At 39.9% G+C, this 25,681-nt stretch overlaps 1 protein-coding gene across 3 annotated transcripts in view; it reads left to right on the top strand.

The window, feature by feature from the left end:
- Positions 1 to 35: 35 nt before the first annotated feature.
- Positions 36 to 25,681, top strand: part of QDPR (quinoid dihydropteridine reductase) — a 48,352-nt gene continuing 22,706 nt past the window's right edge. For 2 of the 3 annotated variants that reach the window (XM_090139635.1, XM_090139634.1), the window contains exons 1-6: positions 36 to 260; positions 367 to 459; positions 1,094 to 1,190; positions 2,607 to 2,747; positions 5,109 to 5,217; positions 6,546 to 6,629. In XM_090139635.1, coding sequence (XP_089995761.1) covers positions 174 to 260; positions 367 to 459; positions 1,094 to 1,190; positions 2,607 to 2,747; positions 5,109 to 5,217; positions 6,546 to 6,629 — 611 coding nt within the window. In that variant the 5' untranslated portion in view covers positions 36 to 173. Of the gene's footprint in view, positions 261 to 366; positions 460 to 1,093; positions 1,191 to 2,606; positions 2,748 to 5,108; positions 5,218 to 6,545; positions 6,630 to 9,284; positions 10,085 to 25,681 lie in introns of those variants that run through there. The other variant, XM_031588413.2, reaches the window with a different exon arrangement.

Consider the following 25,681-nt stretch of genomic DNA (forward strand, 5'->3'; position numbering starts at 1 on the left):
CCGCCGCTGGGACGTGCAGACTCGAGTTCTTCGCCCGAGCCCCCGGGGGCGGGCGGAGCTCTTCCGTGCCAGGACCTGGCCCCGCTCCGCATGCGCAGGCGGCGGCGGGGGGGCCGGGCCGAGCTGAGCTGAGCTGAGCTGAGCTGCCGGGCGGCGGGTCGCTGGCAGCGAGCATGGCTGTGGCGGGCAGGGTGCTGGTGTACGGCGGTAGAGGGGCCCTGGGGTCCCAGTGCGTACAGTACTTCAAGTCCAGGAACTGGGTGCGCGCCGGGCGGGAGCGGGACGGGGTGCGGGGAGGCGGCGACGGCTGGGCAGCGGGGAGCTGCGCGTCCCGGGGCCGGCGCTAACCGCTCTCTTGCCGCGCAGTGGGTCGCCAGCATCGACCTGGCCGAGAACGAGGAGGCCAGCGCCAGCGTGGTGGTGAGAGCCGCCGAGTCCTTCACCGAGCAGGCCGAGCAGGTGGGAGCGCGGGGGCGGTGCCGCGGTTGCGGGCTGCGATGGGGTCCCGCTTCCTCGCGGCGCAGGAAATTTATAACCAGCTGCGTTACCGGTTGTGGAGGAAAAGATGCTGTGTGTCCGTAAGCCTCCGTCTCGGGTGCGGTGGTGCGATGCGCTGCTCGCGTGATTAAGGCAGGAGCAGTGAGAAGGCAAATGTTCAGTTGTTTGTTCCTTGTGCCGTCATCAGAATTGTTGTGGAAGCGGCTCTGTGCAGATCTGGAGCTTTTTGTCTCGTGTGCTTAAATGGGACCTCACATGCAGAGAGGTACCTTCAAAAAGAAATGGCTAATAATAATTAAAAAAGATAGTTCATGATGCAGGTAAGGGTTGGATCTCTTGATCCTGCTCAAATCAGTTATTTCCAGTGACATCACACACTGTATGTCTGACTGTCATCTTATATGGTTATTCCAAGTCAATGGATCCTGTTAGTTTTCTGCAGCTGTTTAAATTGCTTTGTGTTGTATTTTTCTCCTCTAGTTACATAGTTGAGTAACTTTAACACGATCTTGATATTTACTTCTTTACATTGGTATTTATTCCTTTGTCTTAACAGTCCAGTGGCTTCAGAATGTTTTTATTCTGTGTTTTGAAGGTGACAGCAGAGATTGGAAAGCTGCTTGGTGAAGAAAAGGTGGATGCGATCTTATGTGTAGCAGGAGGATGGGCTGGAGGCAGTGCCAAAGCTAAATGTAAGCCCGTGCATGTCAGTTTATATAGGAATGAAATCTCAGAGGAATTGTTAAAAATCATGGTTATAAAAGTCTTTGAGATCATCTTTTTTTCAGAGTCTGGAAGGGAATGTTAGCCTAACAGTACAGAAGAGCTCAATCACAATGCATCTTAGCTCGTTTCTGAATTACTGGGGCCCATTACATTTTCACTGTTCTCAGAAGAGTTTTTTAATGCACCATTTTCTACTGGTAAATCTTGATGCACCATATAAAGGAGTGCAGTATTATTATCTGTGAACTAACTTTTGACAAGGCAGGCAGCTTACATAAGATAGCAGCTGAGCTGAACATGGATGTTGTTGCCCAGTTCACTATGTTACTGATAAAGCTGGAGTTGCATGCTGCAATTCTCTGAGCTGTTACTATGTAATTCAGAGCTGATAACAATTCAAGACTACTCTAGAGGGAAAAAAAGTCCATAGATTTACAAAGCTTTTAAACAGGTAATGTTCAGAGAGTGATTTTTTGCTTTTCCTACTAGTGGAGAGAATAATAATAGTAGTAGAAAAAGCACCTTGCTTTCTGTATGGAGTAAATCTGTTAAAATGTATTTTCCTCCCATTTCTCAGCTCAGACATTATAGGCAAAATTTTCACCTATGAATAGAATGTAAAAAGGCATACACAGTTTAATCAAAGTGAATGCATTTCCACAATTATATTATATTGGATTGTAATAAATGTGCACGGTATTGGAAATAAGGTGGTTGGTCATAACCCTGATTTATATTAATTCTTCTGGTGGGATAGCAGTGTATCTTGCAATCAAGTGGTCAGCTTATCTCACTGAGTTGCTCTCAATGAGTTGCCCATGCTTTTTCTGTACTGTGTTCTGAAAAGGATTTTTTCTGAACAGTAAGATCTTTGATGTGGCTAGTCATTTTTGCAGTACCTGCATGGAAAGGAGAAAAAAACAATGACGAGTGCTTGAATTTTGCTTTCTTACGAAGTTACCGGTGTTCTCCCTGGTCCTAATGGGCTGCTACAGTAGAATTTGCTCTCGAGTATATAGGGGCACTAGGATGCACACTTGGTACAGTACAGATTAATGGATTAGTACATTTATACCAACAGATTATTTTCACATGTATTGTTCTTGATTTGTGATATAATCTGATAAGAAATATTTTTATTTAACTCTTTTATCTCTTGGAGTCGTCTTTCTGCATTCTAGTGGAGTGTAACTATATGCAGCCAGCAGGGAAGTTATGGAAAGATATAAATTGATATTTTACTCAATGTGTAAATGAAAAATAATTGAAAGCATATCATTATAGTACTTTGTGTAGTACTGTTGCACTGTGTGTGATAGGAAGGAAACCAGAGTTGGGGATCTTTTTTCTTATAGTTACTGTAACTAATTATTTCTAATCAGCTTTGTACAAAAACTGTGATCTGATGTGGAAACAAAGTGTTTGGACATCCACTATTTCCAGTCACCTAGCCACAAAACATCTGAAAGAAGGAGGTCTCTTGACTTTGACAGGAGCTCAAGCTGCTTTATCTGGAACTCCAGGTAAAATGCCGTTGTGTATGGTAACTACTGAGACATGAGTAGTTATACCTATGTGTTAATCTGAGCAGTATTGTTCATGAAGAGTAGTTTCATTTACCAGTTTCTTGACATCCATTACAAATGGAAAATTGCTGCTGAAATGCTTAAGGTAAGTGTAATTTTACAGGTGGCGACACTGAATTTCTTGAAGCTGGAGCACAAACAGAATCAGTATTTAGTTAATAGTTGATATGCATTGGTGAAATGAACTTGGCTAATATACGATAGAGTAAAAAATAATTTGGAAAATAGTTAAGTACACAACAAGCTGTAAGTATAGTGCTTAAATAAAATTAAATCTCTTATTTGCTTTCTAAAAAGTAAAGTCCCTCGTTGCCCAGTTTTTCTACTAGTGATGACTCAGCTGATTCTATTAAATGTGCTTGTCCTGTTCATGTTCTGATTCCAGTCCACCTTCGCTTCAGGCACAGATAAGCTTGCTGACCTTTAGCTTTGCCCTCCAACCTACTTAGAACAAACTTTTCTAAGGTTTTTTTTTAAAAAAAAATCTCACTCCCATCTGCATGGGGAAAGAAATCTGGGAACAATTTAAAAGAAAAAGGCACACAAGCCCACAGGCAAGGAAAGTTTTTTGAGACAAATGCTTTTATTTCCCAATTTACTAATGTGACTTAACAGTACTTTGATGAGACGTGGCTACTAGTGCTGTAAAGCACATTACAAAATTAATGAATATTCCTGAAAGCCACATCTAAAGTGGTTCAGGAGAAATGCGCCGTATTTTCTAGTTAATGATTTACCTTCTAAGTTTACAGCTGCATCTGGTATGGTCTGAAGATAAAAGGCTTATTTTATGTGAATAAGCAGATGCATAATTTACTGTCTACTACTGACTGACCATCTACAAATGAAATCTTGTGAACTTTGGCAAACTTTCATGTTTTTTTGGTCTTTTTGGGAGGTAGGGACCACAACAGAAGAATTGGTGATTTGCTTTCATGTTTTCAACTAGCAGTTTTCAATGAGTCTGGATTTAAAAAAAAAACAAAAAACAAAAAACACAGCAGTGCTTTGGGCAAACACATGCAGCTTATTAACTTCAGGAAGAATTGGGAAAGAATTGTTACTCAACTTTTGCAAATATGACTTGCTGGCTTGTTATTTCCAGCCATTAAGGAAGGGATCCTCTTCTTCTTGTTTGCTCTTCCTGTGATTTTTCTTTTTCTGTGTGAAAAAGTTGACTCATTCAATGCAAAGTGAAGAAAACTGAAAATAATACAATAGCTACAGGAAGTAGTTCAACAGTGGTGGTTAAGAAACATAGAAAAGGTTTAAGAAGACTTGGTATTTGGTTTACACAAGAGGGGAATATGATAGAAGTGTAAATATTTTAAAGCAAAATAAAATGAGGTAGCTACTGCTGAGAGTGATTCCTCCAAATAAATGTGGATATTATACACTATATCTAATTGAATATAACAGAAACGTTTACATAATGCAAGATTATCTTTGTACCTTCATTGCAAAATGCTTACTTGGGTACTTTGGAAAGGAGTTGTACAAAGAGGTAGAAAGTCATCCAGTTGGAGTAGACAGAATACATTTATCTTTTTCCTTTGTGTTTAATCATGTCTAGGCTGCTTGGCAGATGTGTACCATTAGACAGCCGAGATCTGTAGCACCTTGATTGTCCAGCTCTTGTACTTGAGCAGTACACTGCATGCTCTCGTTCCCATACATCTTACACTGCTGAGTACTGGCTGTCTAAAAAGCAGCAGTGCTCCTGAAGAAGCTGGATTTACATGCATGTTGTTTAGACGCTTTCTGCCAGGGCTGGGTTTTCTGCTTGTTAGTTTTTTGTAGCTTTCTCCAGAGGGCCTGTCAGAATTAGGATGCTGCTGCAGTGAATTACTGTTCTGGAGAGAAGTGTGCTGTATCTGCTCAGGTCCAAACATGTAAATACTTCAGTCTTGTGCTCGAAGCTAACAGGTGATTGCTTGATTAAAGTCACTTCACACTTAGAAAACAACAAAACTAAACTAGTAAGGTTAACTCTGTTGGTCCTTCAGGGTATGTTCGGAAGTGTTAATTAAATATGTTGAAAGCAATAAGTTTGCCAGTTCTGTAATGCTCAAAGCTTTTTCGTTGTTCCTGGATGTCTATTAAGATTTTGTTTGGGTCTGTTTTTCTTTTGTAAATTTAAATGTTATTTTTTCTTTATTTCTTTATGTTTTAAATCTGATTCTGTTCTGGCCATGGTAAGTGATTTAAAATTTATTATTAATTAAATAATGTGAGTTTGTGTCATACTGCTGATGATATTGAGAACTGTGCTTTAGTTTGCCTGTTTTTTGTTGCTAGGGATGGTTGGCTATGGCATGGCTAAAGGAGCAGTGCACCAGCTGTGTCAGAGTTTGGCTGGTGCCAATAGCGGCTTGCCATCTGGTTCTGCTGCTGTTGCTATTTTACCGTAAGTGCTTGAAAAGTTACCTCTGCCTGCATTGTTTTATTACTGCTGTAACCTAGTGTTCCACTGGTGTGGCTGTGATGTCCTGTCCATGCTACTCCAATAGCTTAGACTGAGAAGTGTCTTGAACATATAAAAGTAGCAGTGCACAAGTTGTCCTAACAGTGAATAACTTTTTTTCTGTTGCTGTGTGAAACAGTAGTGGGTATTAGGGCTAGAGTTTGATTCAGCTTTAAACATTCTAACAGTAGCCATCTATTAACATGTCACTTTTTCAGTACAGTCAGAAGATGAAAAGGACTGTTCAGCACAGTTTTAGACTTAGTTGTGTGGTTATAGCAAGGAAAGGATTACTGGACAAGTTTTTGCTCAGCTGAAGATATGAAAATTTTCTACAGAAGCACCTGGGATTGATCAGTAAAAATTAGTCACTTTGAGATTCTGCAAGAAAAAAAAATCTAGTTTGCGTTTGCCTGTCATAGCTATCTTTGATGCTTTGAGAAAAGTTAGTAAAAAAATGAGTGGACCGGTAGGTCTTCACCATATCAAAGTCCATTGGTATTGCTGCAAGAATTATTTATCTTGCCAGGTCCATACCTGGAGCCAAAACTTAAGACTGAACAGTTTTGTATGGGTATTTGGAATGTTGCCCAAAATCTAGCTGCATGTTTTCCTCAGTACGCTTACTGTTATGCACACTCCTTCAGGTCAGAAAACAACAGCACTAAGAGTGCTGGGATCACTAACACAGTGTTCTGCAGAGCTTTGCAGACAGGCAGATACCAAGAACACTGCACTTTTGGCCATTCTGGATTTGCACAGGTCTCATGCAAAACTCTATGCTTGAGTGAGTTCTTGAGTGTAATTATACCCTGTATTGTCAACAGCATAGCAATAAGACAGTTCTGAAGACTTCAGCCTTTACTGTCATCAAAGTCAAAACTGACTGGTCCTACGTACTCACTTGATCGAGCTGCAAGTGCAGAGATGAGGGCAATAGTAGTAGGGCACGTGCTGTGTGATACACATGGGCAAGAATATTACTGCTACAGACTGTCTGTGTGAGAGAGGCTGGGAGGGAGTTGTGTGCTAAGTGATAGGCCTGGTGGGCTGGATCTCATCAACAAGGCAGGGAACTAAGGGGTTACAGGCTCTAGCCTTTGATGTACATTGAAACTGATAGTTATATGCTGTTAACGTGTAGAGAAAGCAAGGGAGATTTGTCCTGCATGGTATAAAATTCAAGCATATGTTACAGCAATGAAAAGAAGCAGGTGGCTCTTATCAGAAACATGATGAATAAATAAAGGTTTATCTTGTTTTAATCACAGAGTTACCTTGGATACACCAGCGAACAGGAAATCAATGCCTGATGCAGATTTCAGCTCTTGGACATCCTTAGAATTCATTGCTGAGTGAGTATGCACGTGATAACTAAGTAATTCTTACTGTCGCTTTTCACAGAATCATAGAATGGCCTGGGTTGAAAAGGACCACAATGATCATCTAGTTTCAACCACCCTGCTATGTGCAGGATCACCAACCACCAGACCAGGCTGCCCAGACCAATCATCTCACTTTGCGAGAAAGGCTTCCTCACTATTCTTTTTCTGTACCTTTCCATTCTCTAGAACTGATATTCTGAAGAATAGCTCAGAATAGATCTCTACATCTGTCCTTAGAAACTACTGCATGACACCTTTTTTGGAATGATGACAATGACAATAATGTCATATTGTTTACTCCTAAATACAAATCCTTAATTAAGAATCTACAAATAGGCTCTGGCTGTGAACATATTATAGCTGTCCTGTAACAGATATGATCAACCTGCTCCCCAACCCCTAAAACTTAGAAAGTGCTTAATTTTTAAAGCATTCAGCGAATTCTTTGCTCTATTAAAAAGATTGTTCTTACCAGCTTGGTAGTCATTTTCTTGTTCTTCACATTTTAACTTTGAGAATGACTATAAAAGTCACGGTAGATGCAGCTTTGTGTGCACAAATTTAACAACAGGAGTAGCTGCAAAACAGCTGGAAGAATCTTTGTAAAAGGGAAATTAACCCCAAAGATGAGCCACCAACCCAACTTCATATTGATTGCATTCATTGCTGTTGCATCTTCCTGCCTGCTCTTTCTAAATGGCCGTCGTGGATTTGGGCATTTTTTCCCATAATTTCCCTGATTCTGTAGGTCTCCAGATGACGTTGGGCCTACTGTGCAAGCTTCTTAAATTAGCCCAGCTCCATCAACTTCAGCATCTCTACATCAGTTACAATGATAAGATGGTCTTAAGCAGTTGAAATCCAGAGTAGAGGCTCTAGACAAATTAAATTGCAGGTGCAGGAGTCAGTAGTTTAGCTAAAAGGTAAACTGCAAATAAGCATGTAAACTTTGACATTGTTTATTTGTTTTGATATCTCTTACTGCCCACTTTCTGGTGTAATCCACTTCTTAAAGCTGGAAAAATTCCTAGTTTTGTTTAGCATAATTCAGTCAGAGGTTTGTTTGTTTGTTTCTTCTGTTATCCATAAAGGCTTGTCCTGCATAATGTTGCAAAATGCAGAAATTTCAGCTGTAGCTTATTGGACAACAGGCTGAGACTAAAAGACTTGCTGTGTCTAATTGCTCTCAGAGAAGGTGCGTAAGTACTGCCTTCTGTGAGGTGATGGGGAGTAGCAATGATTCTGTTGAGGTTGGTCGCATAAAAGCAGAAAAGCACGGATGCAGTTGTCTTGCCTTTTTGAGGACAGATATATCTGCCTTCACACGTTGTAGGGGTCAAAATGTCTTTTCTCTTACAAATTTAAAAGCTTTTAAAACTGACACTGAAATAACATTCACCTTTTCACCTTATGCTGATTGCTCAGAGAAGTTTAGTATTGACATTTGATTTCTTTGTGATGTGAATTTTTTTTTTCAGTTGCATGTCAGAGTGGAAAATAGTTTTTGGTGCAAGAAGCCTGTGCAGCTGTTCAATGTGGTTATTTACAAGGGTCCAATCAGTTGATTTCAATTAGTTTAAAAATGTTCAAAAAAAAGTTCTGTATTGTAAAAGCCCTAACAATCTGTCTATGCACAAATTAACTTTTAACTTCTAAAGATCATTTTCCTTGTGGGACAATTAGGTTGAATGTTTTGCTTTTTTTAGTTTCTAATTCTCTTAACTGTGAATCTAGTTTTGAAAACTGACAGTTTCACTGGTGTTGGAGGGAATAATTCCAGTGGTGTTAAACATTGGTAACATTTCCATCTCAGGAAGGATGTTTCTCATATCGTGTTTGCATTTTGAGGTCTTCTGTATTCTGGAAACTACTCTGTCAGATGGCTGGATGTTCCAAAATGGTAGCTACTATGTCTGCAATGACAGAAAGGTTGATAGACCTGAAAAATACTTTTTCTTTATTAATTTTGTTAAGCAGTGCTCTGGTGTGCTGTCAAGAATGAGCCCATCTTACTTGGCATATTTTTGATATCTTAAACTTTCTGTGCTTCTGCCAAGACTTCTTTTCACAGTTAAAACACCCTGTTGGCAGAATAATGGTTTAAAAAAGAACAGCTTGTAAAGAAAGGGTACTTGCATAGGCTGAAAAGTAAGGGATGCATGAGGAGAGAATAGGAGTAGAATACAGAGAGATGGGAACAAAAAACAGTCATTTAACCCGTAACTTTTAACAGCTCCAAGGTTTACCAATCCTATTTTAGCCGTAAGTCTGTGTTCATGATGTATACTATAAAGGCAACTTATATAGCTCCTGCCTCCCCCTTTCAGTGTATTTACTTTTCCAACTTGAGCAAACCTTTGATATTTTAAACAGCTGGCCTTTTCCTTTGAGGTGTTCTGAAAATCCTGTGTGTGTTCTATAGGGCTTCTGATTTCTCCAGATCCCTATCTGACTGAAGTTCTGAATCCGATGATGACATTGGCAATGTTTGATGTTATGTAGAAATTGCTATAGGGGGATAGAAAAAAATAATTGGGCCTTTATTTTATACTTCCTGTTGATGCGTCTCATAGTATTTTTATTTTTATCCTCCCCATCCTATTTTATCTGTTTATTTAAAAATAGAACCTTTTATGACTGGATAACAGGAAAGAATCGACCAAACTCAGGGAGTCTAATCCAGGTGATAACTGCAGGAGGGAAGACTGAACTTGTTCCAGCACATCTTTGATGTCGGATGCTTAAGAGAGTGGAACTTCAGTAAAGGAGAAACTATGGGAAGTCTGCCAGCATAATTTGAGTGGTCGTCTGTATCCAGTGATTGTAACGATGCCATTATTGGAATCAAATTTCAAGTAGTATTTCTGCACTGTTTGTTGTGAGCTATCTGCACTTATTTACCAGAATATATCATGCATTTGTCTCTAATCTGAAGGTGCAGGCTTTGAGGTCTGCAGATGTCCTAAATCCTGACAATTATATGGTCATTTCTCTGAAATGGGAATTGCATTAATGTTGTGTAATCTCATATGTAATGGTTAGATACCTCTCTTAGCATTTCTAGCAACTTACCGTGAATCTTTCAGTTGTCTTTTCTTTCTCTGTCTGGGAATATAGCTCTACCCCTGCTATTATGTTGTCTGTAATTACAGGAAACACTGTGATCATATGTCCTAGTCTTCTAACACTTTCCTTCTGTATGTTTTGCTGGAGTTAGTGGAGCTGTATAGGGATTACTAATTTGAGAAGGAGTTCCTAATTTGCCTTACAGTTTATAAACTGCTGTCAGGCCTACAGTTCTAGGATAAAACAGCAGTTATGCCAAATGCCTTTGTGTTAGTACATAAATATTAGGAAAAAGTGTACACTTCTATTTGAACATGATATTTTGTGCTAAATAAATGTATATTGTTTTACATATTGAACTGTCTCTGTAATCCAAACATCTGTAATATTTTGATCAATTTGTTAGCTGAATTTACAGTTTAGAAATGGCAAAGGAATTTATATTTGTCATGTTGCGTAAAGTAGGCTTGTGTACGATGTAGTAGAGATGCAGAAGGTCTGGTAATCATGCATAGGGGCAGGCTTTCAGATGGAGAAAATATGTTCTTTAATCCAGCTACATTATGTGGGAATACAGTTTGATTGCAGAATGAAAGTATTGCTGCTTCTGAGCACAGGCTTTCATGGAACCAACATTAAGGTTTTTTGGGAACGTCTTGAAAAATGAACACACGAAGTTGCATCAAATTCTATCTATGTGCTTAGAAAAAAAAAAAGGTATTTATTTATTTATTGCCTTCTCGGTTGTGTTGAGCATAGATCTATTGCCGTATGTCAGGAAACCTTTCCCCACTTCCCAACAGAAAAAAACTTACATATGTCCATGCCAGTTTCAGCAGATCAGATGGCTGTGTGATTGCCTCTTATTGTATGCCAGTCCCTTTATTCCTTTTATTTTTCTGGATAGCATGGAGGGGAAATCTGATGTCCTGTCAAATCAGTCAAGAACTGTCAAATTATGAAGCTGCTTTTGGTCTTAACTGGATGACTAGCAACCCTTCTGTTTGACTTGCAATTTCTTCAGGCTGAGAGTGCAGATAAAAATGGTAAGGCACTGATGAGGAATGAAACACAAGGTGTTAGTATACTATTCTGGAAAACTGAAAAGTTATCATACTACACACTTAGATCATTTGAAGGCTTACCTTTGCCAAGCTATCTAAATTTCCAAGTTGCTTTCAATTTGCTTGTGTTGCCTTGCAAATTTACTGAGTTGGGTCTCAGAAGTTTCCCCAAAGAACAGATCAAACTCTTGAATTGGAAACACAGCTGGGCTCAGGTGTTTTTGTAGAACATGCTGTTAGAGGAGATGGTAATGCAGTGAATGGGACTTAAGACATGAACAGAGAATCTTTTATTTGCTAGAGGCTACAAGGGCTCTTCAAGCATCTTTGAATTACAAATGTATACCTTTACCTTAAAGTTGTTATTAAGCTGGTGAAAAAAGGCAATGGCTTTTGCCATGTGCCAATAGAACTTGGAGGTTCTAAATAACCAACCCTGAGATTATACAGGGAGAGACGTGGAAATTAAGTCTTGTTTTGCTGAAGAGATCAAAATATCAAAAAAGAAAATGATATGGGATCCTTTTTGAATGTGAATGTAACAACAGGCACATCTGCAACAGAGCTTCCCTTCTTTCACTCTTGTTTGAAGGGGGAGGAATGGTAGAAAATAACTACTGTACAAAAGGTGTCCACCTTGGTGTCCTCACTCAGCTTGTGCTGGGTAAGAAGAGGAAATACATCTAATAGGAAAATTCAGCATGTTGGCTATAGCAATGGGAGAGTGGTGAAATGTGCTAACTGAAATGCTTGTATTAAGCAGATTAATGTAGCAGCTTTATATTTAGCATAATACAACTGGTGTCTTGTTCAAAAATTCACATGTATAGAGCCGGTTTAGTAAGGCACTTTTTTAATACAATCTTCTGAAAATGCGTAATACTACTTATTGAAGAAGTGAAGTCTGGGGAAAAGTAAAGCCCAAATAATACCATGCAGATCAGTCCTGCTCTGATTCTTTAAGCCTCTTCCTTCTTGTTCTACAGATGTAGCAATCTACCCCTTGTTCTCAGAAAAAGAATGTTTACAGACCTGAGCCAAGGTGCCTTTAAAAAGGTGATGCAATTACATGGTACCTTCATGTATACATAGGTGCTGTTACTCTGAATTGCAGCAAACTTTGACGCAGTAGCACTGGGTACAGATATGCCTCTTAAAATATAACTTCTCCTGAATTCCTCAACAGCAGGGACAGGTCCAATCTACATAAATATTTTTCTTCTACAGATTTAGAAAACATCAATTTTAATAAAGCACAAGTGCAAAATAAGATTGTATGGAAGAGTATCACTGAAAATCAAAGTATCTGAGAATACTGGATAATAAGCTGTTTTAAACATTTCTAGCATGAGAGGGTGAGAACTCGAGCTGCTGTTCAGTCTGAGCTCTCCATCTTGTGAAGCACAATCCACATACAGACCAGTTGCTTTACAGAAGCAGGGATTATTGGATCATTGCAGGGCTGCATATGAAATGTTTTCACGTTTCACCATGAAGTCAGTCAGTGATAAAAAACATTTAGAATTCAGTTATCAACAGATTTAACTAGTTTTTCAAATGTGTATTTTTTATGAGAAAATGAGCTTTCTGCAACTTGGCTAACAACAGTTGCCACAAAATGAAGATTTAAAATTATGCTTTGCACACCAAGAAATGATCCTCCTTCAACGTCATGAAATGGTTTCTGAATATGATGGTATCTGAGTGAGTTAGCAGGTGCAGTTTTAAATTAACCTGAAATTGCACAGTGAAATCATTTGTTGAAATAATTCATTATACTAAACTTGCACTTTTTCTTTTCCTTCCAGTAGTGAAATGGAAAAATGGAAACCCCCACCTTAACAAAAAGTAGCAAAAAGTATTTCCTCTTCCCTTCAATGGCTGCATGGAAAAAAACAGATGGGGACTATAATAGTATGCGGAGATGCGTCAGTCTAACCTTTGTAGTGCTGAGCAATGGGAGAAAAGTAGACAGACATCTGAAAAGCATTGCAGAAGTCAGTACCAGTGTCAGCTGAGATTTAGATCCCTGTCAGACACTGTCATTCCTACACTTCCTGAAGCACCATGCTTTAAAGGATTTGCTTCATAAATACAGCTGGTCTCCATCACAATCTGTGATGACTCTTCTGGGATATGATCACAGACTCCCACAGCTGGGTTGAGACTGATCTTCAGGAATGCCAGTAGAGGGCAGAAACTTCCAATACATTAGGAATATTTCTTCACTGAACATGCAACACGTTCTTTTTGATAGGATATTAACTGTGCCACAGTCTCTGAGGGGCTCATCTTCCTTTCTCGCTTTATTGCCCAAACATCATGGTATTCTGTACACTTCAGTACAAGTAAGAACGTTACATATCCTGCATCCAGAAATTCTGAAAGCTATTCCTTCTGTTTAAAAACAAACAAGCAAAAAGAAAACAGTGATTGCTGTCCCCAAAAGACAGACAAGAAGCCGAGGCTGTGAAAGGGGTCCCACATTGGAGTGGAGCATTACTGTTGGTGTGTTATCAGCAAATGCATTGTCAGTCAATATTCTGATACACAGCTTTAAGGGCTTGAACACAAGAGGAGGAGAAAGAGTGTTAAAATCCTGTGCTGGGCTTAAGGATTATAAGAAGACATGGAAATTCCTTTTTATCTCCTATCCCTTAAATCTGACTTCTTTTCACACAAGACCAGTATTAAACAGGTGGAACTTGCAAACAAAAAGCAGTTAATTAGCGTACAGTTTTAAATGTAAAAGTTTTAACTCCTTTACCTGTGAAATGAAAGAATAGATAAGATTTTTAAAAAAGTAGCAAGCTATATGACTGCCATTTCCATAGTTGGATATTCATTATTCAGTGTCTCATGTAGATAAATGAACTACACTGCTAATCATAGTACTTTTCATCTGTGAATTCCCTCTTAAATACAGTTACTATAGGTACTTCAGAATTCTTGCAAATGAGAAGTATACCCAGAGACTGGAGTCCCTCAATTCTGTTCCTGCTCTGGCTACTGGTCTGCAGGAAGACTTCAAACACATCTTTACATCTGTACCTGTCGCCTTGTCTCCCAAATATACAAAAGATGATTTTAAAGTGCTTTGAGTTCCACAGATGAAAACGAGGACGTATGAATGAAATACAATTCTCTCTTCACAATTGCAATATTAGAAGTTGAAATTCTCAGCAAAATCTGGCTGAGTAAATAACAGAAATGCAGCCCACACTAGATGCTTGATCCACACAATGTAACACGAAAGTTAGGTTTTTCATAAAGACTGTACACAAACATTACATAGAAGAAAGGGACCTCTTTGACCTCTAAGTAAATATATTTTCCAGATTATGGAGCTCATTCTTGCATGCTCAGACTCCCAGTTTTTTTTTTTCCTGAGCTCTCCACATGAAGAGCAACCAGACTCTTAAAAATGCCAGCTGCTAGTCACCTACATCTGTGTTATCCTGGACATCAGGGAACAGCCATATACACCTAAAATAAATGCCAAGGATAAGAGCATATGCTCTTATCATAGATTTGTATGTGTTGGGACCCTTAATTGCCACCTTGTCCAACTCCCCTGCAATGAACGGGGACACCTACAAACAGCTAAGTTGCTCAGAGTCCTGCTCAGCCTGACCTTGCGTGCCTTCAGGAACAGGGCAGTCACCACCTCTCTAGGCAGCCCATGCCAGTCTTTCACTATCTTCCTTCAACATAAAAAACATTTTCCTTATGGCCAATCAAAATCTCTTTGAGTTTGAAACAATTTCCCCTTGTCCTATCACAGCAGATCTTGCTAAAGAGTCTATCTCCTTCTTTCTTACAGCACTCCTTTTAGATACTGGAAGGCTGCAATAGTAGCAGCCTTATGTGTACATTGCGCTAATGAGGTAGATTATCCAGCAGTAGAGAAGAACTACTTTATGCACGTTACCTGAAAAAATGGCTTTAAGTTTTATAAATAACAACTTTTGTTTCTTATTGCCAAAACCCCCAAACTTCCTGTTTGCAGGCTCATCTTCAACCAAAGTGTTATCCCACTAAACTTAACACAATCTGTGGAGTTTGTGAGTGTGGAGATCATTCTATTAGCAATATGATGCTACAGAAGCATAAAAATGCGTGTCCTCCCCAGTCTCAGCCTTCCTGTTTTTGCTGCTATTCTCTCTCAGCCCAGATTTGTTGAGTGCACTATCAGGGCCACAGCTGCACTCCCCTCACAGCTGCCCCTTCCCTCCACAGGGCAGTAGCAGCCCCTCAGGTGCTGAGGCAGCAGTTCTCCTCATGAAAACTCTATTCAATTATGATATCCCCTCTGGGGAAGGTTGCTACCAGGATCTTTCTTAACAAGATTTGGGCCTGGAGGTTTGTTTCCAGCAGTGCTTGAGCTGGCTGGAAGGGGTTGTGGCTTGCCCCAGCCAGCTCCCTAACATGGCTGCCGTGGCCCCCTGCTTTACATCCCTCCTTGCTGCAGAGGCAGGGAAGAATACCACAGGAAATGGTTGAAAAAGGACTGCTTTGGGAACCCCGTGAGGAACCAGCAAGGTGAGTTTTTATTGAGTTTTTTTCTTCTGGTCACAGGGTGAGTTAAAGATGAAATGGGTCTTGTGGTGTATGCACCCTGTTACTGGTGCAAGGCGTTGCTGTCCTTGATGTGTCGGTGCAGGGAAGGGTGTGAGCCACAGAATCACAGAAATATTTGGAATGCTGGAGAAAGGATCTGAACATGTGGAAGGTATATGGAGAGGAAAGCACGTGTGTAGTAGGCATGCAGTTATGTATTCTTTCACAACGCTTTTTCTTACTGTTTATCAGCAAGTGCAATACAGTGTTGGCTCCAGTAGCCGCCAGGTGATGCAAACCCTATGTGGAGGCACTTGGATGGCTGCAAGCTCTGACTGTAGGCCAGTGCTACCAGGGTGGTGAGAGGGTCTTTGAGAGAGGATGAGTGGAGTCTCAGGTATTAATTTCCTTGTGAATGTCTGATATCTGATGCCTTTTGAAATGCTGTTTCAATTTGAAAAACTCAAAAAAAAAAAAAAAAAAAAAAAAAACAGAAATTGTCACTCTTGAAATGCTCACTCTTTGGTTTCATTGTGGGCTGAATTTTCAAGTGAGTATTTTCTCGTTATCCCTCATACTTAAAATCATAGACTCATTTGGGCTGGGAAAGCCTTCATGGTCAAGTCCAGCCATCAAACTCTGAGTTACTAACTTGCCAGAACCACTGCACTTTGGCAAATTACTTCTTTCCAGTTAGCAAATGACCAAAAACACTGACTTCCGATGGGGGAGGGCACCTCATGGTCTTCTGGATCTGGAGTTAAGTGGTTCCAGTTGATACTTCCCATTCGCAAAGAGATATCAGTTGCAGCAGCTACAATAAAGTGACTTGGGTGGGCAGCTTCTGGAAGACGAACTTCTGAACGTTGTAGCAGATGTGAGTTACGTTCCATAGTTAAAATCATTAATTTCATCTGTTTCACGGGGAACAGACTAGAACAGAGCAGTTGCTTTGTGCACTGCTGCATTCTGAGTTTCACGCAGAGACTGAATGCAGATAAACATGCTGTGATTAGGAAAATTCTTAGTTTTTAGAGATGTATTTTTATTCTGTTTAATGATTTTCACTGAGGGTGGCATTTACAGGGTAACTTTTAAGTTCAGCAGGCAAAAAAGGGAGTGATCTTAAGTAGTTTTGTTCCACTTGCTTATTGTTAAACCTATTATTCTTTGTTCCATTAACTTTTTTCTTTTTTTTTTTTTTTAAATCTCATTCAAAAACATTTTATGTGAGACGTGATTCCAACCACTGTGATTGTAGGTTGCTTTAGGTTGCCGAGCAAAGTGAAACTGCTTACAACAGAAGGTCTCTGGTGTGCGTGGGCTAACATGAGTGCATTAAAGCACAGCTTATTCTAATGCAGAACAAGTGTGAGTAGTACAAGGAGGTGGTGGTAATACCGCATGCTAGGGTAAAGCAGATAACAGAACTGAGAAAATCAAACAAAGATATGAGGAAGAAAGGGCTAATCTTCAAATCAAAGTTAGAAGTATGAACTCCAAACACCAGTGTATGACAAGAAGCTGAGCTGAGTACCACCTGTTTTCCTATTGAAAAACAAAGTGCTTAAGGTTGTGCTTACAGTAACTGGTACATTTTTGTGAGAAAGTTAATACTCATCATACAGAAAGTTCTGTGTAAAGATTAAAAAAAAATCCTGAACTTAAGATCAAGAGGGGGAAGAAAGCTTGGAAGAGATGATTTTTAAGTTAGGAATCAGATGAAGCAGGCATGAATTTTAACAAGGCATTTTATTGTCTTTATTTTTTCTGGGTTAAGGAACCAAGACTCCATGTGTTCTTAATGTGAAAATATCACATATCTTGGTGTAGCAGAATGCTGTCATGGCCTGAAGCAGTGATTGAGCACCTGGTGGGAAGGCAGGACCAACCCATGGGAGCTCAGGTGCATGCAATGCACTTAAATGACTGGAAGGGCTGGAGCCAGGATCCACCCCTTCCCTGACCTCATTTAAGTGTTGGCAGTAGAGGCAAAGGTATCTTGCTGCTGACCCCTGTGTACCTGAGACTTTCCAAAGGTAAGCAGTCTCTTTCCTTTGAGTCTGTGCCCACAGCTGTTGCATTTGAGCACGTCCTTACTTGCTGTAGGACCTTGCTGCTCTGCTTTCATTGCTGTGTTTTTCGTTGCATTACAGTGGGTCACTCTTGCAGAGCAAGTTATTATCAGACAGAAGGTAGAAGCAATGTACTTGTAACAATTAGAAAGGAAAATTAGAACCCTGGATTTTTATTTCCCGAATAAACAAGGCTATTGTATGTTGTTAACTTGCCTCTTGTAGTAACACAAAGCTACCTGTAGTTTGTGTAAGACAGTGCACTGTTTTGATGGGAATGTTTTCCCCTGTACGAAAACGAGTATGAGTCTTGTGTTTATTGTAAATTTTCATATTCATTTTCTCTTCAAATTCCAGTATATCTTGATCTTTTCCGAAGTATGTATTTTTTAAACTCCGTTTCTTACTTTTTCACTACCCATCTTCTGTGCAAAAGGAGCCACACTGTTGTGAAAATAGACTTCAGTGTTGAAAGCTGCACTGTAGGAGGCTGCTGTTCCCTTATGTTACGTTTGGCTAAATCATACACTAAAGCCTTTAGCTTTTAAAGCAGGGAGAACACGAGAAATATGGTGGAACAAAAGGTTTTGAAGATAAGTTACAGATAATAAGTTGCAGATTGAGGTCGGTGTTTGCTTTTGTTCTCTACCTGGGTGGTGACAGTATAGGTTTGCTAAATCCCCAGCAGATTTTCCCCTTTTCTATCATTTTTGTGCCTAGCCTGAGCACATTCAGTTTTTGCTAGGAAAATGTTTGTTTCCTTTCTGAAAGAAGGTTTTACCCATCTCCGCTCACAGCAATCAGGGTAAGGTAAAAAAAAAAAAAATAGTCTTTTTAATTAAGTTTAAAGTATCTGTGTATTAGACTGCAAAGAAATGTGTGGTGAGCATGTCTCTTGTGATGATGTAGTTGAGTGAGATGACTCCTGGATGTGTCTCATCCAACCGAACCCAGGGCAAAAAAATATATTTGAATTCCATGTCCTTTTGTTTACCCTGGGAGTTGGAATTCCTATAACATCACTACAGAGATTAAAATGGGGTTCTTCTGACTATTGGCATCTTCTTCCCTGCTTTCCCAAACAGTTACTATTGCCGTGAAGATATTAGAGGTGCAAGGAGGAGTTAAAGAAAGGAATGGGGAGAGAAAGGGAGGGAATGACCATGACTGAGATGCTGGTACCTGAAGAATTATTTGGCTAATGGGAAGAGGTGTTGAAAAAGGAAGATATAAAGTCCACAATCAGTCTGGAGCTGTAAGATAAATTCACCTCTAGTTTTCCACCATAGCCCTCTTCCTCCTGTGTTCTTTGTTACTTCCAGACTTGTTTTAATGACAATGCCCTCCCTGTTATGTCTCTTACAGTTGCTCAGTTCTCTCTGCCTCTCTTTTATTTTAAGGATGTAAGAGATGAAGTTCAGCCTGCATTCTGTTCTTCCCACTGTTCTGAAGGCTCACAGATAACAGCACCAGAATGAAATATCACATGGGGAATGGCTCTGAATGCAGCTATCAGTGCTTGCAGTGGTGATGAAACTGTCATTTTGTTAGTGTCATAAGAAGAATGTTCTCCATTGCTCCTAGCTTGATAACAACATGATGTTGTGAAATGCTTTGCGGCAAGTGCAATGAAAATGAAAATGTCCAATTTGTTGCTGCAAGCTAATCCCATCAGATCCAGATCTATTGTTATTTGAATTTTTTATTCAAATGCTCCCATTCATTGAAAAATCAGTTTTGGAAAAACTGAACTTGAAACAAATTTTTGGCTAATCGGGCCTTTGTTGTCAAGTGAACTAATGTATGATAAAGCAGATCTCATGGGTTTTGAAACAGATTCTAACACTGGTAGTGTCACTTCTAACTAACACTAAGTTTAGGAGGTCAACCTAAAACATTTTTTCAAAGTGTATCTATTTATACCTGAAGACCCTACAGGTCCTGACAAAACTGAGTACAGTTTTGTGGCCTCTACTGTCTCCTGGTCCACGTTTCAGACTGGAACACAGATTGGTTTTAATAACCCAGATATGACAAGAATATGGGAGTCAGAGGTCAAGGTTCAGACTGGGCTATTTAGTTTACCTAGAAAAAGTTAAAACAAATTAATAATAATGCACATATAATCTTCTTTCCTACAGTGTTTCTCAGATGCTTAAACTGGCCAGCAAGGAGTAGGGCTGATGAAATTCTGCTTGTTCACTTAATTTTTATTTAGTTACAGTTTCAAAGAGCATTTCAAGTTAGCATGCCTATTTTTGTCACAATTTTTCTATCTCTTGTTCTTTTAGTATTTCGTGCTTGTTTTTTTTTTTTTTTTTCCCCCTAAATGTCCTATGCTGCCTGCTCTGGTGAGCTGAAACATACAGACTTGATTTTTGGTTTATTATGCATACTTACAACTAACTATTGAGCTGCCTAGAAATTGGAATAAGGCTCCAGTCATTAGAACAACGAGGTTTTTAGAATGGGCATCTCAGTGGGACTAGAGAAGGGCGAAACATAACCCCAGCTTCAAGATGGAGCACGTTATATTTCTGAGAAGTATTGCATGTTGCAATCATGTGACACAAGGTGCAAGGCCTCCTAATCCTAGGAGTTTTCTGCTTTCCAGTGCTTCTTACATCAAAACAAAGCAACATTTGCTCCTTAGGAGTCTCTTTTGCACCTCTGAAAACCAGGACTAAGGCTGTTTATAGATGATGAGATAAGTTCTGGCAGTGGAGATGGCTGTGATCTGCCCTCCTGTTGAGGATAAAACAGAACAATATAGCAGATGTCAAGAGTCATGAAATTACAAATTAAAAATCATTTATGTAGGAAAGAGGTTTTGCATCTTACAGCATCTTACAACTTCTATTCTGAAAGTGTGTCACGTGAATGCACCATCATCTAAATGCATCATGGGAGCGAGGGAGATGGGGAAGGCTGCGTGCTGACAGTGACCTACATCCTGGGGCACACCAAAGCCACAGCCACGTCAGGCAGGATCTTCAGCTTGGCCATTTAGCTGTCAGCCACACGATCTGCAGCTGTATGAAGCAAGGACTGAATGCCATCCCTATGTAGAAATTAAGACACCTCTATGTAGGGGAAAAGAACAGAAAATTCAGCAGCACAGAAGTCTTTATTCAGATCGTAAGCTGAAAATGGCAAATTCCCACTACCACCACCTACTTCTCTAACTGTTTGTTAAGGATGGGTATTTTTTCACCTCTTCTGGAGGTAAAAGGAGAAGTGTGGATATGAAACACAGGTTCAAAATATATGATGAATAAGAGGAACAATGTGCCCGTGGAGTAAGCAGCAGAGTTGAGGTCAGGTGGCATGTCTGGTGCCCTGGGTGGTTAACTGGATGGGTTTCTGAGGGTAGGGATGAGATGCAGAGGAAAGAAGAGCAGAAAAGCTGCTGTTAGGAAAAACCTGATATTTAGCAAATCTTTTGCTGGAGCTAAGAATGATGGCTTACAATCATGTAAAAAACAATTTCACTTCAGATGATTAACAGGTGAAGAACATCAAAGATCTCCACCTCTAGGCCTTCAGATTACAAGCTTCTCTGTTACTTTGTCAGTAATTCTTTAATCACTGCTCCTATTATCTGTAGCACAAGAGGTGAGCAGCAGCATCTCCTTGCCCTGCCATGCATGGCCTTGTCACACTTGGAGAAATGTAAATTAGAGCCTTTTTTATGAGGGTGAAAATGCCCTCTAGCACAGCCTTTGAGGCTTCATTTTCCACCTCAAACCAGGATCCCTAAAGCATGTGAATGGACATGAAATTGCTCCAGTGACAAAGCCACTGTTACAAACAGCCTTGTAATGTTACAGTCTGCAAATCTTGCTCATCACTTCTGCAGGTGAATGGAACTGGTGGTAGTGTGAAGACAGAGGAGGAGTTGGAGGATGGAATGAATTAAAGAAGTGCAGATGACAGCACCAATAGCCCTTCTGTTTGCTTCTAGCCTCTGGTTCTTCCCATTGCACGCAACAGTAACTCCCTGCCTTAATCCAGACTGATCTTTTGTAAAACTGCTTGGTGGGAAAGGATGGGGCTGGTTATCTGGGAATGGGTAAATTTTTTTTTCTTCTTTGTTTCTTAGAGTCCTAACGGTCTCTGTGATTTCATTCACTTCATATTTTTTTCTTCTAGTTGTATTTTATAGTGTCTGCGTGAACACAGTTTTGGTTCTAGACCTTCTCAAAATGATCCAGACAAGTCAAATCCTACTTGGATGCTACTGCTTTTAGAAAACACAATTTTTTCATTGCCTTGTTACCTTTATGGCTACCAGTGACTTAAATAAGCTGTTGTGCTCCTTATTTGGCTTTGACAGGAATATGCTGGGGCTGCTGAATGCGTTCTGTTATGCTACTGTGCAGTCCAGTTGCCAACAATCAGACCAACCTAACTGTTATCCTATAGGTCTGCCTTGTTAATGCAAAAACAACCATAGATATATGTATCGTGTGGCACTAATAGTATGTGGAGAGGCAAACAAATCAAGACCAGAGTGCTCAAAATGTTAAGTGGGGACTTAATTTATGTAACCTAAGGTGTATATACTGTATTTCAAAGCAACAGTTCATAGCTGAAAGTTCACTGATGGCTGCAAGCCAAAGCAAGAAGTTTTCTTTAAGGTCTCATAGAAGTTCAAGTCTGAGGCAGATGTCTTGGACAGTGACATGATAAAACACTTGAGCAGGGAAGTTCTGCTACAGAAGTGAGATCAGTGTTTGCCATATAAGCAGGCATTCTCTAAATAATTTCAACAGGAAACAGGATAAAGCAAACAGAAAACAGTAAGAAAGTAACTCAGGAAAGACAGCTGCACAGCTTGTCTTTTTGTGTGTGTGTGTGACTGAAATAATGTTGTTTTTGTATAAGAAACATATGTGGAAAGATTCCCACTTTTTTTTTTTTTTGCCAAGAAGTGCTGAAACTTATCTGTTGAGCTAGTTACTGATTCTGAGATAGCCTTGTTATACACACACACACATACATATATTTACTTCTTTGTTTTAATAATCATCATTAGAGTGAGATTCCCCTCCCTTCACAACACAGGAAGAAAACAATGATAGTGATTTAAATACTGATATAGGATCTAAATTCTTGTCTAGTCTATACTTTCTTCAGAAATACACTCTATCTGAATTTTGACGAGCAAAACTCTCTGAAATTGGAAATAAGTCAGTATTCACATGTAGAGAGTAGGGGATTCTGTAGCTAGTTTGTTCTGTTATTTCTCAGTTTGTTCATTTGTTTTTATGTTTCCTGTTTGGTTCTTTTCCTTCCTGGAAAATGAAAAAATTCTTTCTTCATAGAGTTGCTTTTGCTTTGTGAAGACTGTAAGTGTAGGGAGATGAAGTTGAAGACAGTAAGTCCTAGATGCTGAAAATGTTTTGGTTTTTTTTTTTCAGAGCTTTCCCTAAAAATATATAAAAAAAGGGAAGCAGTATATATGATATAGTTCCCAAATAACTATTAAGCAATTTTTTTTTTTGTGAAGCTAGGCTGCAACATGGGCAAATGTTGCTCTTCTCCCAGGTAACAAACAGGACCCTGGGCCGCAAGCTGTACCAGAGGAGGTTTAGATTAGACATAAGGAAGAACTTTTTCTCTCAGAGGGTGGTCAGGCACTGGAATGGCCGCCCAGGGAGGTGGTGGAGTGGCTGTCCCCAGTGGTGTACAAGAGGAGACTGGATGAGGAGCTATGAGATATGGTTTAGTGCTTGTGGTAGCAATGGTCATGGGAGGGTGGTTGGGCTAGATGACCTTGTAGGTCCTTTCCAACCTTGTGATCCTATGAATCTATGTTAATTTTTGCACTGCATTGAGTGCAAAGTTTAACTTGCTCTTAAGAAACTGGAAGTATGCAGAAATGGAAGGAGCTCAGTCACCATGTACCTGTTAAGGACTCCTTAGATTTCTGTAGAAATTGTGTAAATTCAAGATACACGAAGTTGCTCAGGTTTCAGCAGCAGAACTATTGCACTTGTAATGCAAAAGGACCAAAGCTCTCTGTGTAGGTGTAGCAATACTGACAAAATAGTTCTGCTTCTCTTGTTGGCACTGAACTTGGAGGTGGCAGCAGTGCCTGCTGCAGGAGTTGCTACCAGAGGCGTTACCATCAAGCTTCTTTGTCTTCTACAGTAGCCTCTGGGGCAGTCTATCCAGCATGTGCTGTGCCTTCTAGCCCTCTTACTGGGGACAATTGGGCTGAAGTGCGCAGGAGGGAGAGACAGACCCAGAGAGAGCATCAGCAGTACCTCTGCTTGGCTGCTACCGTTATGAACGCCTCAAACCTGCTTCCCTTCACTTGTCCTTCAGCATTCTAGATTTATTGCACGTTTGTTGAGTAAATGTGGAATTTATATCTGTTCTGCCCCTAAAAAGGAAAAAGGTCTGCTTTGTAGTTTACTGTGCACGCACTTAGGCAATGTTCCTGAAAGCAAACAATAGGAAATTGCTTCCCTGAGTAGAAATGAGTGTATATAGGAGGTCTGGAATCTGAATGCAAAGGTCTGTGGAGCTTATAGTGACAAAGGAAGCCTAAATGTGTCTGTAGCAATTAATAAATTGTGGAACATAAATATTTATCTGGGTTAGCAGCCCTCGTGATTGTGCTCTCAGGTAATTGTGCCTTTTTTGTTGCTGTTGGTTCTGTTTGCTTGGCATGCAATAAGCAATACACAAACCTGCCGATGTCACTTAAACTTAACTGAATTTGAGATTGTACATCTTGAAATTTATAGCAAAAAAAAAAAAACCCCAATTAATAAGCATCAATCTTGTCACCACAAAAGATGACACATTCTTCTTGTCTACATAAACGTTCTGTGCATGTAACTGTAGAAGTGCTACGATTCTTAATATGCTTTCTGGCTTTGAAATGCCATCAAATGATGCTGTACCAGATGAATAATAATATGCCTCAAAGCAAATGTATATCAACCTGCTAAAAAATCTGAGAAATAAAGAGATGTCAGAGGTAATTTGTTAATTCAATAGGATGCCTTTCCAAACTCTTAATGCATTTGTAGTCTGTTTATATCAAGGGAATAATGTTTACTCAAGTGACTGAATGCTGAGCACCTGTGAGCAATACAGGGCAGTGAAGAAGCAAAGCTGGTTTAATAGCTGAAGGAAGTAAATCTTGTTTATTGTTTTTTTTGGCTGCCACTCGGGCCTATGTGCTCCTTCCCTCAGTTCCAGGAACCAGAAGCACCCTGAGCATTTACTTTGGGAAGTAAATCAATGAATAAAGGCTTAACACACTACTCTTATGTGTGCTGTCAGCTTCCAGGCAGTGTAATTATTGTCAGTTTTCTGCCTCCAGCCACTTCTTTAGCTTCTGGAAATTGAGAGGACGTATTTGGCCACATGACGGTTTTTTGCCTTTGCAGAACTAGCTTTTTTCTCTTTGGTGAATCTTGCATTTTAAAGAGCTCTCACACATTCCTGCTTGAGACTTCTGTACAATACCATGTGACAAAAATCATTTGACAGTGCTGTAGCTGAAGTGTCTCTCTGTATCAAATAGAAAGCTGAGGAATCAGTGTTGAGCTTGGATCCACAGATGCTTGCTTGAATAAACAGCCAGCTAAAAGATGCAATACCTCAGCTTTACAGAAAGCTGCAGAGGGACCGTGCGATAGATGGAGGTTCATGAAGGCGAGGTGCTGCATGGTCAATCTGTCCTGACAATCACCTATTAGACACTTTCTTGCTTTCTTCTCTTTCTTGCTCATTATCCCCTCCTGACACCGCTGGCTTGGAATGATCCCAAATGCTGCAGTGTGAGTGGCTGTCCTGGCAGCAGCACTCTGAGCTGTGTGCTGGGAAGCCCAGGGTTAGTGCTGGTTTAGCTCTGTACAGAGGCAAGTTTTTGTGCTGGTTTGTAGTCCTGATCTCGATCAGGAGAACATGCATTTCCTGAACATCTATTCCATGTTTCTTTTAAATGAAACCATAGCAGGATCGGTCTTGTTTTGTAATTCTGTGGTGCTGCGAGAAATGACTGGCTAAATCTGTGGCACTATAATTTGTATGTGTGAAATCACAGAGGTTGAAGTAGTACACAGCTTTCAGTATCATGTTTGTGTTTTGTCTTTTCTTCCTCATAGTGCCATGAACTTTGGATCAAAATACTCACAGAAGTGTATTTGTAACTAATAATGCATGTTATAAAATTATGGTGTGAGTGTTGTCATCTTCTTGTAAGAAAGGAAAGGAGACTCATCTCTTGCAGTGC

The sequence above is a fragment of the Phasianus colchicus genome, chromosome 4 (genome assembly GCF_987193195.1).
Source record: "Phasianus colchicus chromosome 4, bPhaCol1.hap1.1, whole genome shotgun sequence".
NCBI lineage: Eukaryota > Metazoa > Chordata > Aves > Galliformes > Phasianidae > Phasianus > Phasianus colchicus.